The sequence below is a fragment of the Rhea pennata genome, chromosome 2 (assembly GCF_028389875.1).
Source record: "Rhea pennata isolate bPtePen1 chromosome 2, bPtePen1.pri, whole genome shotgun sequence".
Taxonomy (NCBI): Eukaryota; Metazoa; Chordata; class Aves; order Rheiformes; family Rheidae; genus Rhea; species Rhea pennata.
Window position 1 is genome coordinate 52,284,888 of NC_084664.1, and position 13,706 is coordinate 52,298,593.

Sequence of the window (13,706 nt, forward strand, 5' to 3'; positions counted from 1 at the left end):
CCCGCAGCGGGCCCCGGCCGGGCGCGGCCCCCGCCCCACGGGGCGGGACACCGCCGGCGCCTGCCCCGCGGAGGGTCGGGGAGGGGGGGGGAAACGACGGGCGATTCCTGCGGGAAGTTTGTGCCTCGCTGCGCGCCGTACCGTGCCCTGCGCTGGGCTCCACGTTGGCCACGCAGGCGCAGTAGCCGCGGCGTTCACCTGCTCCGCGTTGCGGCGGGGGCGGGGGGGGGACCCAGGAAGGAGAATCGGTGGCGGCGGCTGCTCGGGGCCGGGGGCGGCGGGAGGGGAAGCGCGAAGCCGCCGCGGCGCCCCTCGCCCACCGGGAGCACAGCGGGGAGGGGAGGTGTGTGTGTGTTGGGGGAGAGACAGCGGAGCGTGGGCGCAGGGCGGTAGCACCCCGCTCCCCGCCGCCGTCCCCGGTCTCCCCCCCCCCCGCCGGCGCCGCCATGTTCAAGAAGCTGAAGCAGAAGATCAGCGAGGAGCAGGCGCCGCCGCGGCCCGCGGGGGGGCGCGCGGCCCCCCACCCGCCGCAGGTACCGCGCGCCGCGCAGCCTCGCGCGGGCCCCGCCCCCCTCGCGCGCGGCGCTGCCGTTGGGGGCGGGGGGCGGCGAGGGGTGCGGTGGGGGGGCCGAGCGGCGGCGGCTCCCCCCTGCGGGCCTGCCGGCGAGCGGGGCGCCCTCCCACCCCCGAGCCCGGGCTGCCGCGGGGAGGGCGCGGCGCGGCCGCGGCCCTCTGCGCGAACGCGAGCTTGGTTGTCACCGCGCTGCCTTGTGTCTCGGGAGAGCCGAGAACTTTTCCCCTCGCTCCGCTTTGGGGGAAATAAAAAAGGGGGAAAAATCCCAGCATCTTAAACGTCAAAATAGAAGAGGAATTGCTTTTTATTTGTTCATTTATTTTTTTTTTTTAGCAGTTAAAGGAATTGTATTTTAATACAAGTTGGGTAACAATCCAGCGTGGAGGTCACCCGTTTCCTTTGACCTGCCACCCAATATAGCATCTTCCACTACTAGCTACCTCTAGAGGAACTAAGTTGCATGATGCCAGAAATAACCGAGTAGTGGAGTGGGTTCCTTCTGTTTGATTGCTTTTTACTCATGAAGCCAAACTTGCAACTACAGAGATTTATTTTCCTGTCTTCTTAATATTTGTACTTTCAGCTCCTGCAAGTCCCTTCTGTTACCATAATTTAGAGGACTGTTTTGTTTATTTTGACTTGATGCTTCCTTTAAGTATAGAAAAGCAGAGGCCATAGTATAAAACTGAGATCAAGGCTTTTTTTTATAGTGATAATTTTCTCTGATATGTATTTACACAAAAGTACAATTAGTGTTGGCTTCTAGAAAACTGCTGTTCTTAAATGACAGTATTGGACCTCTAGATTTGCTGAGATTGCAGAACACGTCTCTGAGAATGACAGTGGCCAGAAAAACATTGTGATCAGTTGTCTCAGTGTGTTGAAGCAGAATAAACTTGCTATAGTGCAGTGTAAAGAGATTTATGTGCAAAGTATAATATTATTGATAAATCATAGTATCTTGCACACAGTATTGTAACTCACTTAGTCCAGGATGTTCAGTGCATTTGTCAAAGGATCAGTACTTACTAAAAATGAGCTTGGGGATGAACTCGGGCCTTGTTAAGTGTTATTGCCACACGCATACTCCAGAGTAAATATACTACAGGCTTTATTTGGCTGGTAAAAGCATCATTGGCAGATCTTAAGAAACTTGCACAAGAGCTTATGATAAATGATATTTTCATCAGTTCTACTATACAGAGTTCTACTGGACAGAGTAGATCAGATCAACTCAACATTGTCATGAACTGAAAAGTAGAAACAGAAAATGGTAACATTTTTATTTAAAATAATTACTTATTCTTAAATTGATTTCAGATATCAGTACTTGAAAATTTGAGTTAAGCTTGATCTTAAAAGTAAGGGATTAATCTGCTCATTCTTCATATGTCACATAAAAACAGATAGTATGAATGAGGAAGGACACATAAGATACTGAGGCCCATAAAATGTACTGGATTTCTGCAGACAGTATGGAATAAAGTTTTGATCTCTTGCATTTTAGTAATTTAAATGCTTATATAAGCTGCATTCAGTCTATTGGGTACTCTGTGTTCATTATATAGACTATCAAGCACTTTTTATCAAGACATTTTTAAACCAAAATGAAAATACAACACTTTATGATACTTTTGTTTATATTTACTTTTACTCTTTTCTTTCCTCTATGCTGTTGTAAAGAGCCTTTCCCTGAACTATTTGTACTGTTTATTCTTCCTTCTACAGATTTTTTTTAAATCTATTGTGATTTTTTTTCCCATTGCTTCACTTACCATTACCTTCTCTGCTTTATTCATGTCCTCTTCCCTGGGGCATAGAACTTGTTATTAGTACTCTGGCTTATGGTTGTCTGAGACTAAATCTACCAACCTGCAACTGATTAAATCAGAAATAACGTTTCTGCAAGTGTAATACTAAGGTGAACATTTTTTCTGAGTCCCTTTGTGGGCCTCCCTTTTCCCAGCTAGAATTGCTAGCTAGTTAATGCCAGCTCTGTGATTCTGAAAACATACGTTCTTTCCCATGTGCTGAAGAATGTGTCGGTCTTTAACTGCTGACGGAGAAGAAACTCCTGTGGCTGCACCAGGAGGCTGTTTCATCTCCTCAGTTCTACCTATTCTCAATTTCAGAATTTTCCTGTTCATTTCCTAGGGTACTGGCTACCTCTGCAGTGTTGCATCTCTGAAATGGCTGTAAATTGGCAAGAAGTCTGAATGCAGCAGTGAAAACTGTGTAGAACTGTTGGGGCAAAATCAAGAGATGCCTAGATACTCTGTCTGAAGAGTAGGAGAGTGATGATAAATGTTTGAAAATCTTTTCCTTTCTAAATAGTGAGCTCTAGAAGCTATTTTCTTTAAATGACTGGAATTAGTTTGGGGAGTAGGAAGAGAACTAAGAGCAGGATGTTTGCATGAACAGATTTGGGTTATTGCTCAAACCTTACAAGTACCTTTGCAGCAATTTTTTTCAGCAGTGTATACAGCTGCCGTATTGAGTGGTCATTTGGTACCAAATAAGGTGTTTGACTTTCCAGAAGTTTTGTTCTGAGATGAGAAAAATTTGGCCATTAGGTTGGGCCAGTAGGCATGACTGATTTAGGAATAATCTATTGTATTTTATATGATACTGGACTTAATTTCTGGCCAAATGCTGAGAAATGTACCCATAGGTTTAGGTTACATAACAAAGTGTAATTCTGCAGACACCTGATCTGGGGGGTTTGGATGGTTTGAATGTGTGTTTGGTGGGTTTTTTTGTTTGTATTTTTAACCTTTTCCTTTTCTTTGATGATTTTCTAACTCTGTATCTTGGGCTTATGAGAAAGGGATTTTTGCAATGCAGAATGCAAATGCAGAATTTATATATGGCAATATAAAGGATGTCATTACACTGAAATGTTAGAGGTTTGCACTAGGGTTTTATTTGGCAACTGTATTTGGTCATTCTGACTGTATTGTAGAGTATACTTAATGAGAAGTCTTGCTAACTAGTTTCTCTGTATGTGAAACCAGCTGGTATTTTAATGGTAATTAAATTTATACTGATACTTCATGTTTGAATATGAAATATGAGATTGGTAAACTAAACTTGGGTTGGCTTGGCTTGTTGCAACCTCACTCAGTTGTGAAATAGCTTTGAATAGATGTTCAGTGCTAACTGGACCAACAAGTTCATATTGACTTCATAAAACGTCAGTTTCTTCTACTGTCCTTCTCTGATTCAGATTTTCTTTGTTTAGATTATTTACTTTTAATAAATAAGTTGTAGAAGCTTTGCAAACTGACAGGTATAAATCTATTTTCATTGAGTCATTTTGATAAAGAGTAGCGTCTGATTCCTTTAAGAAATTAACATAGGAAATACTGTCAAAAGGAAGAAAGCTTGTAAAGGATTATTTATTAAAAATAATACTATGATGCTAAAATAGTAGAAAGGTTGAGTTTCACATTGTTCCGAGAGGACCATGATCATAAATTATTAAAATAGTTTAATTTTTTTTGCATGCAGTCATGTCTAATTCATGACATTTTCTGCTCTGGAGATTTTTTGTTGAGGTAAAACCTGTCACTGACACCTAGCGAGACCTGAAGCATTCTCTTTAAAAGGAAAATCTACACAGCACTTTAGTGAAATATTGTAGTTATTATTAAAATAAATTATGATATGGAAGTATTAGTTCTGGACTTAACTTGCTGATACATATGATCTTTGTGTAGAGTCCTTCCAAGTCTTCTCCACCAACTGGCAACAGAAGCAGGACATCTTCATTTACAGATCCGAATGATGAAGGCACCTTAACGCCAGACAAAGAGGTCAGTTGAGAACTTTTTCCTGTATTTGTTAACTTTAACATTTCACAAATCTAACTGTGTGTGCTTGATTTGCCTTTTTAATCTTCAGTCTCGCTATTTCCTGTCCATTTATACGTTTGAATAGTGTAATTTTTAGGTTCAATCACAGCATAATTAATATTATCAAAACAGACGTTTAAGCTGTAGTGACTAACTCTTAGATTAGGGAGTTCTTTTATGTCCTTCTTCATGGTTTAAAAATCATACTCCCTCAACTAAATGCAGTCAAGTAGAGAGAGAGAAGTTGTATTCAGAGGGTAACATTTGTTGTTCCTGCCTTTTGTCATTGAAAAGTTGGAGATCCTACTAACGCTCGAGGTAGCTTGGTGGAGACTGGCCTAATGGCCTAAGCCCTTGAGAATGTTTCTAACTAGACCAGTAGTAATTATCAATAAGTAATAATAAATAAATCAGAAACAAACTGGGCCTAAATTATCAAGTATACAGTATTATTAAGTTCACTTTATAACAGAATGATGGATGATCATGACATGCATGTTACAGCAAACAGGGTCAATATTGCCCAGTCATCTTTGTTCAGCTTGAATACTAAGGCTTTGCCAAAATATTTTTTTTTTTAATCCGAATGAACTTAGTGACATGCATAAAAATGGCCGATGGAGTAAAGCATGGAGCTGTGTAAGAGGAATTCTTGTTCCTAGATTAAAAAAAATATATATTCTCTGGATTTTATTGAGTAAAAGGTTGTCCTTCTTGCAGCAGGTCCATCTGCTTTTATTTTTAACGTCTCGTTTTCTTCAGGAGATAATCAGTTATTTCCGAAATTTTTCTTATGCTGTAATGGACACTGCTAGTTTATTACAGTGTGACTGTTCTTGCACTGATTTTAGAAACAAAAGGAAGACTATCTCGTGGTTTGGTTTTATGCTTTGGAAATATGCTTTGCAGTGTTGAGTCTTCTAATAAATGTTTTTTTTCCTCACTGTTGTACATATAGAATGACTTCCCTCAGCCTCTGGGGGGAGGTTTTCTATTAGATGATGCTCATAATTTTAGCAAGCAGTGTCACCCTTGATAAATTATTAAGTATATCAGCAAAGAGAGTTTGTTGTTTTTTCCAGGAAAAGCATACTACGTTTCTGTTCTTAATGCAGAGCACAGAAGTGGCATATTGCCTCCTGAGAACTGCCTCAAGTTGTAGTCTAGAAGGAGGGAGGTGGTGATGAGAATCCATGGCATCAATGATCAGTGCAAAACTAGAGATTTCTTTTTAATATATGTCAGTAGTGGATTGTATCAAAGGTTAAAGGAGAGTTTTGGCCAAGTTTTTCAGACTTTTAAAGCAACATAGGCTTAGTAGTATATGAAATAGTGAAGCCATGAGACAATGAGTGATGTTTCTGTGAGACTGCTTCAGTTTTGTCTGTTATTGACTTGACACTACCTACACAAAAGAAAGTTGTCTTCCTCTCTTTGCAATGGGAAATAGTAAGGGGAAAGATGACACTCGTCATCCCTTTTACTCCAGAAATAGCAATCGCTTTTCTGCTCAGATGGTGTGTCTCACACATTGAGAAGGCTTTTTCTTAACTGGCACTTAGTTTTGAGGGTGGCTGCTTTTATTTCAGATCTGATGAGGGCTGTTTCTGAAAGCTTGTAATTTTTTACAGTTAGATCATCTGGTTTAATAAAAAGTAGTATCTCTCTTTGCAGTCCTTTCCTCAGTTTTGTCAGTGATCCATCACAGGTACGGAAAGACTATTCTGATAATGTAGTATTTAAAAAAATAAATACAAGTGCAAATCCTGTTGAATTCTACTGATATGTTACCTGTATGTTTAAATGCTAGTTACGTTCTTCTTCATGCCTGTGGATTTTGTTTTACAGTGCTTCACTTGACTTACATTGCCCCAATCTGTTTTTTCTAGTATGTTTTTCCAGACAAACAGGAGAAGCAAAGGATTGCTCACAGGATGAGCCAAGTTATGTTGGAAGAACATTATCATGCTCTAAATACAGTGGCCACACTTGGAATGATCAGAGGGGGAGAGAAGGAGAAATAAGATTAAGAATGGAAACACTACTAAAGTAATCTCAGATTTACAGTTATCCCTGGGCTTAGAGAGCTGCTAAAAGAATTTTACTTGTGAAATACATACTATAATTAAAAATTCAGAAAGCAGTTTCCTAAGGAATGAAAATGTCCACTTTTCAATAAGGGCTATTGTTATATCAAATGGAAAGTTTTACTAAAATAAAGATAAATTAAAATGATCATGGCATGAAAGATTCTCCAAATATTCTTTGTAAATCTTAACAGAATGGCTAAAAGCAAATCATCCTTGAAATTTATTTGTTTGGATTGGATTTTTCGTAAAACTCGGTTCAGGGAAGTAATTACTATGCTTAAAAACAGGCTATTCATTTATTTATTTATTTTCCAAAGGCACTCTCTCTGAAAATGTATGCCCTGCTTGTATGGAAGGATTATATCTTTTTGGGGGGACATGTCTTTCAAACAGTGTTCCTGTCTGTTCAGACAGATACTTTAATGTATGGTTTGCAGTGGAAATGGCATTATAGCAAACTAAATTTGAACATCTTGGTGCTTTCTTAGTTCTTTAAGATCTAAGTTGCAAGCTCTGCATGAGAAAGCTTTGTTTTAAACTGAATATTTTTTGGAATAAAAGTTTCAGTGAAGGAAAATCTTAATTTTTGTATCAGATTAATGTATTTTTATATTAAACATATGCAGGCAAGCTTTTTTATGTATTTTGTAATGATAAGGTTTCATTTTAAAAATGAGAAAATTTAAAATTTTGAAAAACTTGTAGCTTCATTCATGAAACACTTGCATAAACTTTTTTCTCCTCTGCCCACTCTCTTCTTCAGCTTCTATTTTGGTGGAGCTGTGGGCCTCCAAAGAAGCAAGGTTATACAGATGTTCATAGTTTATTTGGGGGGGAGGAGGGCAAAGGGCCTGACTAGTTCTGTATTCTGTTTTTGACAGTTGTCGATAACACATGACTGGAGTGAGAGGTAAAAGCATATATTGATGCTTTCCCAAACCTTTCCCCAAACCAAGAGTTCGCAGCTCAGATGCTTCCTGAGTCAGTCTTGGTGTCATTGTTTGAAACAGCCCTGGATGATTAAAACTTGTTTACTTCCTACTACTTCCGTTTTTTTCTAGGAAAGGACAGTGTTTGGATTTCAAACTTTTAATCTGTTACTGCATTGACTTCTGAACACAGTTTTAAATGAAATAAATCAGTCATATTCAATATAGTTTCTAGAAATTCAAGGTTTTCTTTCAGTTCTATAATGTATTTATTTACAAGACTTTCTTGTCTACAGTGGATGACAGACCTATTTCTGAGCCACTGACAAAGTAAAGAGCTGATGGCTTGCTATAGATGACCTGTCAGTCATGCAAGTGTGAGCGTCACTCTCATCCTCACAAATATTACAGACATGACAACAGAGCACAATATATATATAGCTCTTCTTAGAGCTAAAGATAAGCTAGTGATGTACTCTTTGGTCTTTAGTGCTACATAATTTCTGGGTTTTTTGTGTTTTTTTCTTTCCTTTTTTTTTTTTTATGAAACATTTTTCTGGAGTGTGCTAATTAATCAGGACAAATAAAATGGGAGACAAATAATCTGAGAGATTTTTCTTTCAGTACCTTTGCTAATGCTGCATTTTTCATTTATTCATGCACTTTGAAATACTTCTAAATAGATAAGGGTATGCAAGGGTGGTTGTGTTTCCAATATATATAATTTTTTCCTTTTTAACATGCCAATTTGAAACTAAGTTTGAGAAACTGTATCCTAGCTTTTATCTAAAACCTGGATCTTGTAAATCTTGATGAATACACAAGCATGTTTTAGATTGCTCATCAGAATGAAAAACAATTCAGAAAAGGCTTAAGTTTGATCTAGGTATTTCCTTTTTCTGAAAATTACAATGCAGCACTCACAGATTCTGTATGTTTTTTTAATTGCAGAAAGAAATCTTGAATCTTTAGTTCTTCCTTCATTTTTTCTTATTCCGTGAACATAGTAGGGATTTGTACTTAATAGTAATAATGTTACATATTGCACAAACCTTATGGACATACACACCATTTGGCTTGGTACCTGACATCCCCTGTTCCTCAAACTGTGAGCAATGAATGAATGAATACTGGCTTTTCTCTTAGACAAGCTTACAGCCTTTCTCTCTGTCTTGCTATGTACACAGCATGTCAATTCTAGAAGCTTTTAGGTGTTAAATTACTACTGACGCATGTGTACATGATGCATGCTGCAATCAAGATGGAATTAAATTTTTGCGCATTCTTTGTTTCAAGTATGCTTCAGCCTAGTTGGATTCCCTGCTTTTCTACCTGTGTTGATCCTGTTATCAGGTATAGCACTAATGTGTTTTTGGTGATACGTGAGACAGTATAGCACCAGATATGTTTAGTTTGTCTCAAATTACTAAGGTGATTCAGAGCAGTCTTAAGGCCAAATCCTGAAGCCTTAGAATCATTTGGAGAAGTGCTTGTACCTGTTTGATTTTGGCAAAGTAGCTATTTTTCCTTGCCTATTTTCCAGTTATAAGTGAATCATTTTTGTTTTGGATATGTCTACCAAAAAAAGAAAAAAGAAAGTTAATTTGCAAGCTATTATCAAAGCCATACTGAACAGTTAATTTAAAAAAAACAGTTAAAAACAGGTGTTTATACTGGAAACTTAGGTAGAGTAATTATAGGTCTCTTTAGACAGATCTGCCTATAATATAGCTGTTAAAATGTAGCAGATAATGAGCTGCTGAAGGACCAAAATGCTGTGAGCAAGTACCTAAATATGTTTGTGGGCACTCAGCATCTGAAAATGGAGGATGAACTTATTAATAAGAAGATGCAGCCATTTCTAAATGTGCTAAGAAAATACCATTCCTGGACTACGATTGAGCATGTTCCACCTTTGATAGTTGTATGACACATGAAGCTCTTCTCATGGCTACTAGGGAGGAAATATCTTGAAATTTCTTATCGATTACCACTTCACCTCAAATAGTACTGTTGTCTTCTGCCCTTCTTTGTTTATGAGTTTGGCTCCTTCCCCTTTGTACTTACTTTTTTTTTTTTCATTTTTTTTTTCTGTGGACTCAAGCAACTGCAGAGTGAAGCTGAGATGATTTGGTGGCATTCTTGCCTCAGGGTTTCGAATAGCATCTGTGAAACTCAACAGTATTTTTAATTGTATTCTACTGTTTGTGTAAACTGTTAGGTGTGATACAGACCCTGGAGTTACATCATGAACTTAAACAGTACTGCATCGATTTATATTCATAAGCTTTTTTCTTTCCTTTTCTTAAAACTGTAACAACTAGTAATGTAGACTAGAATATTTTAAGCTATGTGGAAACTGGTGCCTTGGATCTCCTGATCTTGCTAAATAAGGTTTCTATATAGTCCCTTACAAACTGCCTACTGAGTATACAAATAGATTTTAAAAATTAGCTCCTTCCTTTGTTTAAGCCTCTTTGTCTTCTTACCCATAAGGTGTTTTTCTATTAATAATCTGAGACTTCTACTTTATAACCCTCCTGTTAGAACTTGTTTTTACTGACAGTCATGAACTGGAGAGGATGATTGAAAACATAACACTTCACAGATGCTAAACATACATACTGACAGTCCAAAGTTTTTATTTTAGATGAAAAATAACTTAGTAGAGATGAAATATGAATTCTTTTTAATACGAGTTGCTTGATGTACTATTTAATGGCATTTAGATGAAGTGAAATAATGCTATGTTGAAATTTCACTACTTAATATTTTGAGAGGCAAGCATTAGCATACTGTTACTATGAAGTGATAATTTGAACCATCTGTGATTCCTGAGATTCTTGACAGTCAAGTTTTTAAAATAAACTGACTCAACCAAGCTGAAGATAATATATATCTTGAAAAGCCTCATAACCCTTTGGTAAATAGTATTTGCTGTATCCATTTACAAGTGCCTTGCAAATATTGTTTCATCATCTTAACTGATCTTGTCTAAACATACAGACTGATTTTTGCCTTAAAGATTTCATCAACATTTTATTTGTGGTTGAGAATTTACATACTTCTAATTCATGAGGCCATCAGGCTTGATTGCAGTACTGCTGTTGTGTATTTGCATGCTTGTATATGTATAGTGTTTTCTGTTTTTTTCTAGCACATACCTTTAGAAATATATATGCAAAATGCAAAAAATGGCTAAGTTATAAGCTTCTACAGCTACCACCACTTACAAAGACTTCCTGGAGGAAAAATTTCATTAATACTACTCTTGTCAGCTTCTTTATTATTTTTTTCTCTTGTCCAAGAGCTCACGTGAAGAAAGAAATTACTTGGGTTTTACATAGCTGAATAAATCTGCAGAGGGAACTTTTATGCAACTCTTGTGAAAAGCGTGGGTGTAATTCCTACCTACTTCAGAGTGTGTGTTGAGTTTCATGTTACTCTTCGTTGGGCAGTCCTACTTTCAACCAGCAGGAACTCTGCCTCTCTAATATCTGACCTTATGATTGTGTGTCAATTTATTGATCTGCTGGAGGAGTTGATAATCTGATGGGTTGGAAGAGGGGACTGGTGAACCATCTCACCAAGCTCAGCATGTGGTTGTAATCACAGTGTAGGCAATGTACAAGTGAGGCCAGGCCTATGGGAAGGAGACTGTAAGCAGGAGGAATGGGACTATTGCTTTCAGTAGCAGCCTGTGTTTGTAGGAGGTTAAATGTGAGAGGAAGTTTCACCAGAGCTTTTCTGACCTAGCTAGTTCTTGACAAATCATCAAGCAAGCTATTGGAGCATTTATTCTGCCAGCGCGGGGAATGCCAAGAGCAAGACAGCAGAAATTTATAATGGAAGTCATAATTAGTTACCAGCAGCTTGAGAAGAAAAACTTCAGCATAAAATTTATAATAATACTGTGCAGATGCCTTGTCCATGAAGACAGTTCACAATTTGGGATGGGAGGGGAGGAGAAGATGGGTTGGCAGTGAACCAAAAGTTCTTTCCCATTATAGCTCTAGGCAATCTTCTGATAAATCTAGCAAGATTCTACTGCAATGGACTTGTGTTTTAGGGGTTCATACATGCTATAGTGAATCATATAGGAGACAGTAAAAGCACAATGTTTAGATTTGTATTTTCCTTTGCTTTCTGCAGAATCAGAAATTTAAGTTTTAGCTGCCCAGGTATATCTTTATCTGCTTCAGTGTATAATTACATTAGAGAAAGTCTTTTCCATGTATGAAAGGGAGTCAGTGCTGATGTTTGGAGATGGTGTACAGCTGTCACTGAATGTTACGCACTTAATGTATTTTCTGAAAGTGCTTAGTAGACAAAAATTATGAATTATGTAGCATTCTAGATCTTTTTACAGATCAAAATACATTTCTCTTTTCAATTGCATAGTTCAACTACTGGAGCATTGGAGTGAATGTAACACTTAAGAAAACTCATCTTAATTTGTTTTGCATTAGAGTTGATTCCTAAGTAAATTCCTTAAATATTTAGTAACTTGGAAAAAAAAGAAAAGCCATATCATGTTTTGGTTCATTCAGCAAAGAGCACAGTTCTGAAATCTCAGTCTTTTAGAAAGCTGAACTTGGCACTTTCGTATGTAAGTGAAATCATAAAAGAATAGTATTTTGAAACCTGTTAGAGCATCCTAACAACATTAAATTATGTTACATCACATGTAATTTGAATTGAGATTCTAATTTGTTTTTCTTTTCATGTTTTTAATTTCTAGGAAGTAAAGCCTCTTTTCCTAAAGTGATTTGATAAAATGATTGGTTCAACTTAGAGCGATGTTATAAAAATCTGCTAGTGATTTGAAAAATAATTTATAAGGAATAAATTTCATATTTAATATGAGGTTGGAATTACAGTGTTTAAGAGCATCAGAAGAGGAAGATAAAAATCCCAAAGCATACACTTTATATTGTTTATTGTGTATTTGAAATACTGATAGAATTTTTAGAATAACAAGTTTTTCCATGCATAACTTTTGGGAGTAATGAAGGCTCTGTGGTATGTGAAAATAAGTCATCCACAGATATTCAAAAAAATCCACGTCAGTGCCTGAAACACTTGTTTATCCTGGGCTAATCTAGCATACGTTCTTTTAAAATTGCATGTTTCTTTTCCTTCAAATGATCAAAAACTACATTTTGGCTGTTCTGAAATGAATGATCTAGTGCATATTTTCTGGTTATGTCTTGGCTTTATCAGTGTTTGTGGTTTGTTAAATTACTATATCTTTTTACAAACTTTTTAATTGTGTGGAGGAATTGAGTAAAACCGTGCTTCCTTTACTTTACTACTTGTTTGATTTTCGTTTTCCTACTTTTTGCATTGAATGACAGCTGCTAGCCGGGATGATAGCAGAACCCGCTTTTCTCTCTGAGTATACTATCTTTGCTTTGGATCCCACCAAACAACCTAAGCCACAGAGTGGCAGTGTGGTGAGTCCTCCAACCCCTCTTAGTGATGCTTTTAGCAGGGGGAGGAGAATACTGTACTAGAAGGCAAATCTAGTATTGCTTGTGGCTTATTCTTACAGAGGCATCTTAACTACCCTGTTGCTAACCCTGCACTAAATGTCCTGAAGGTAGTACCTGATAGCTCCTGGCTGGTGTGTTGTATGATGTGAATTTATTGTAACACACAAAAAATTAACACACTTTCTGTTATGCAGGCAATGATACTCTGCCCAGCTTCTAAGTAATTGTTGCACAAGTTTGTAAGCTTGTTGCTTAGAATTTATTAGTACTGTTGAAAGTCTTCATTTTTATATATGTCTGTATGTATTTCAAGATAAATGGATATGATAAACACTGAGACTTTATCTAAAAATTACATGCTTTTTTACTGTGTACAGTAATGGTGTTCACCAGTAATGGTAGCAGGAAATATTTATTTTATGTAGATGTTGAAATCCACCTACTTCTAGGTGGCTATTATTATGAGGGTAAATAATCCTCATTCAGAATTATTTGATTTTGCATTAAATACCGATTTCTTTGCCTGGGAATGTTGTTTGCACAAAAAACAACTGGAGAAGCTTGGTGAGAAGAGACCAAGGGGAGCAGAGAAGCAGCAGACCTGACGAGAAGGGCTGGCTGCTAATTTGAGTCAACCCCCCATGCAGATGCACATGCAAAGCCTTTTCCTTTCAGCAGTTCTCGCAGGACTGGGATGGCATCTTTCCCCTACTGCAAAGGCATAGCATTCCTGAGTGCATTGTGATTGGAAACACTGGTTTATT

General features: G+C 37.8%; 1 protein-coding gene across 3 annotated transcripts in view; it reads left to right on the forward strand.

The window, feature by feature from the left end:
• Positions 1-227: 227 nt before the first annotated feature.
• GOLGA4 (golgin A4) overlaps positions 228-13,706 on the forward strand; it is a 58,878-nt gene continuing 45,399 nt past the window's right edge. For 2 of the 3 annotated variants that reach the window (XM_062569513.1, XM_062569514.1), the window contains exons 1-3: positions 228-533; positions 4,294-4,389; positions 12,805-12,903. In XM_062569513.1, coding sequence (XP_062425497.1) covers positions 447-533; positions 4,294-4,389; positions 12,805-12,903 — 282 coding nt within the window. In that variant the 5' untranslated portion in view covers positions 228-446. The remainder of the gene's footprint in view (positions 534-4,293; positions 4,390-12,804; positions 12,904-13,706) is intronic. The other variant, XM_062569515.1, reaches the window with a different exon arrangement.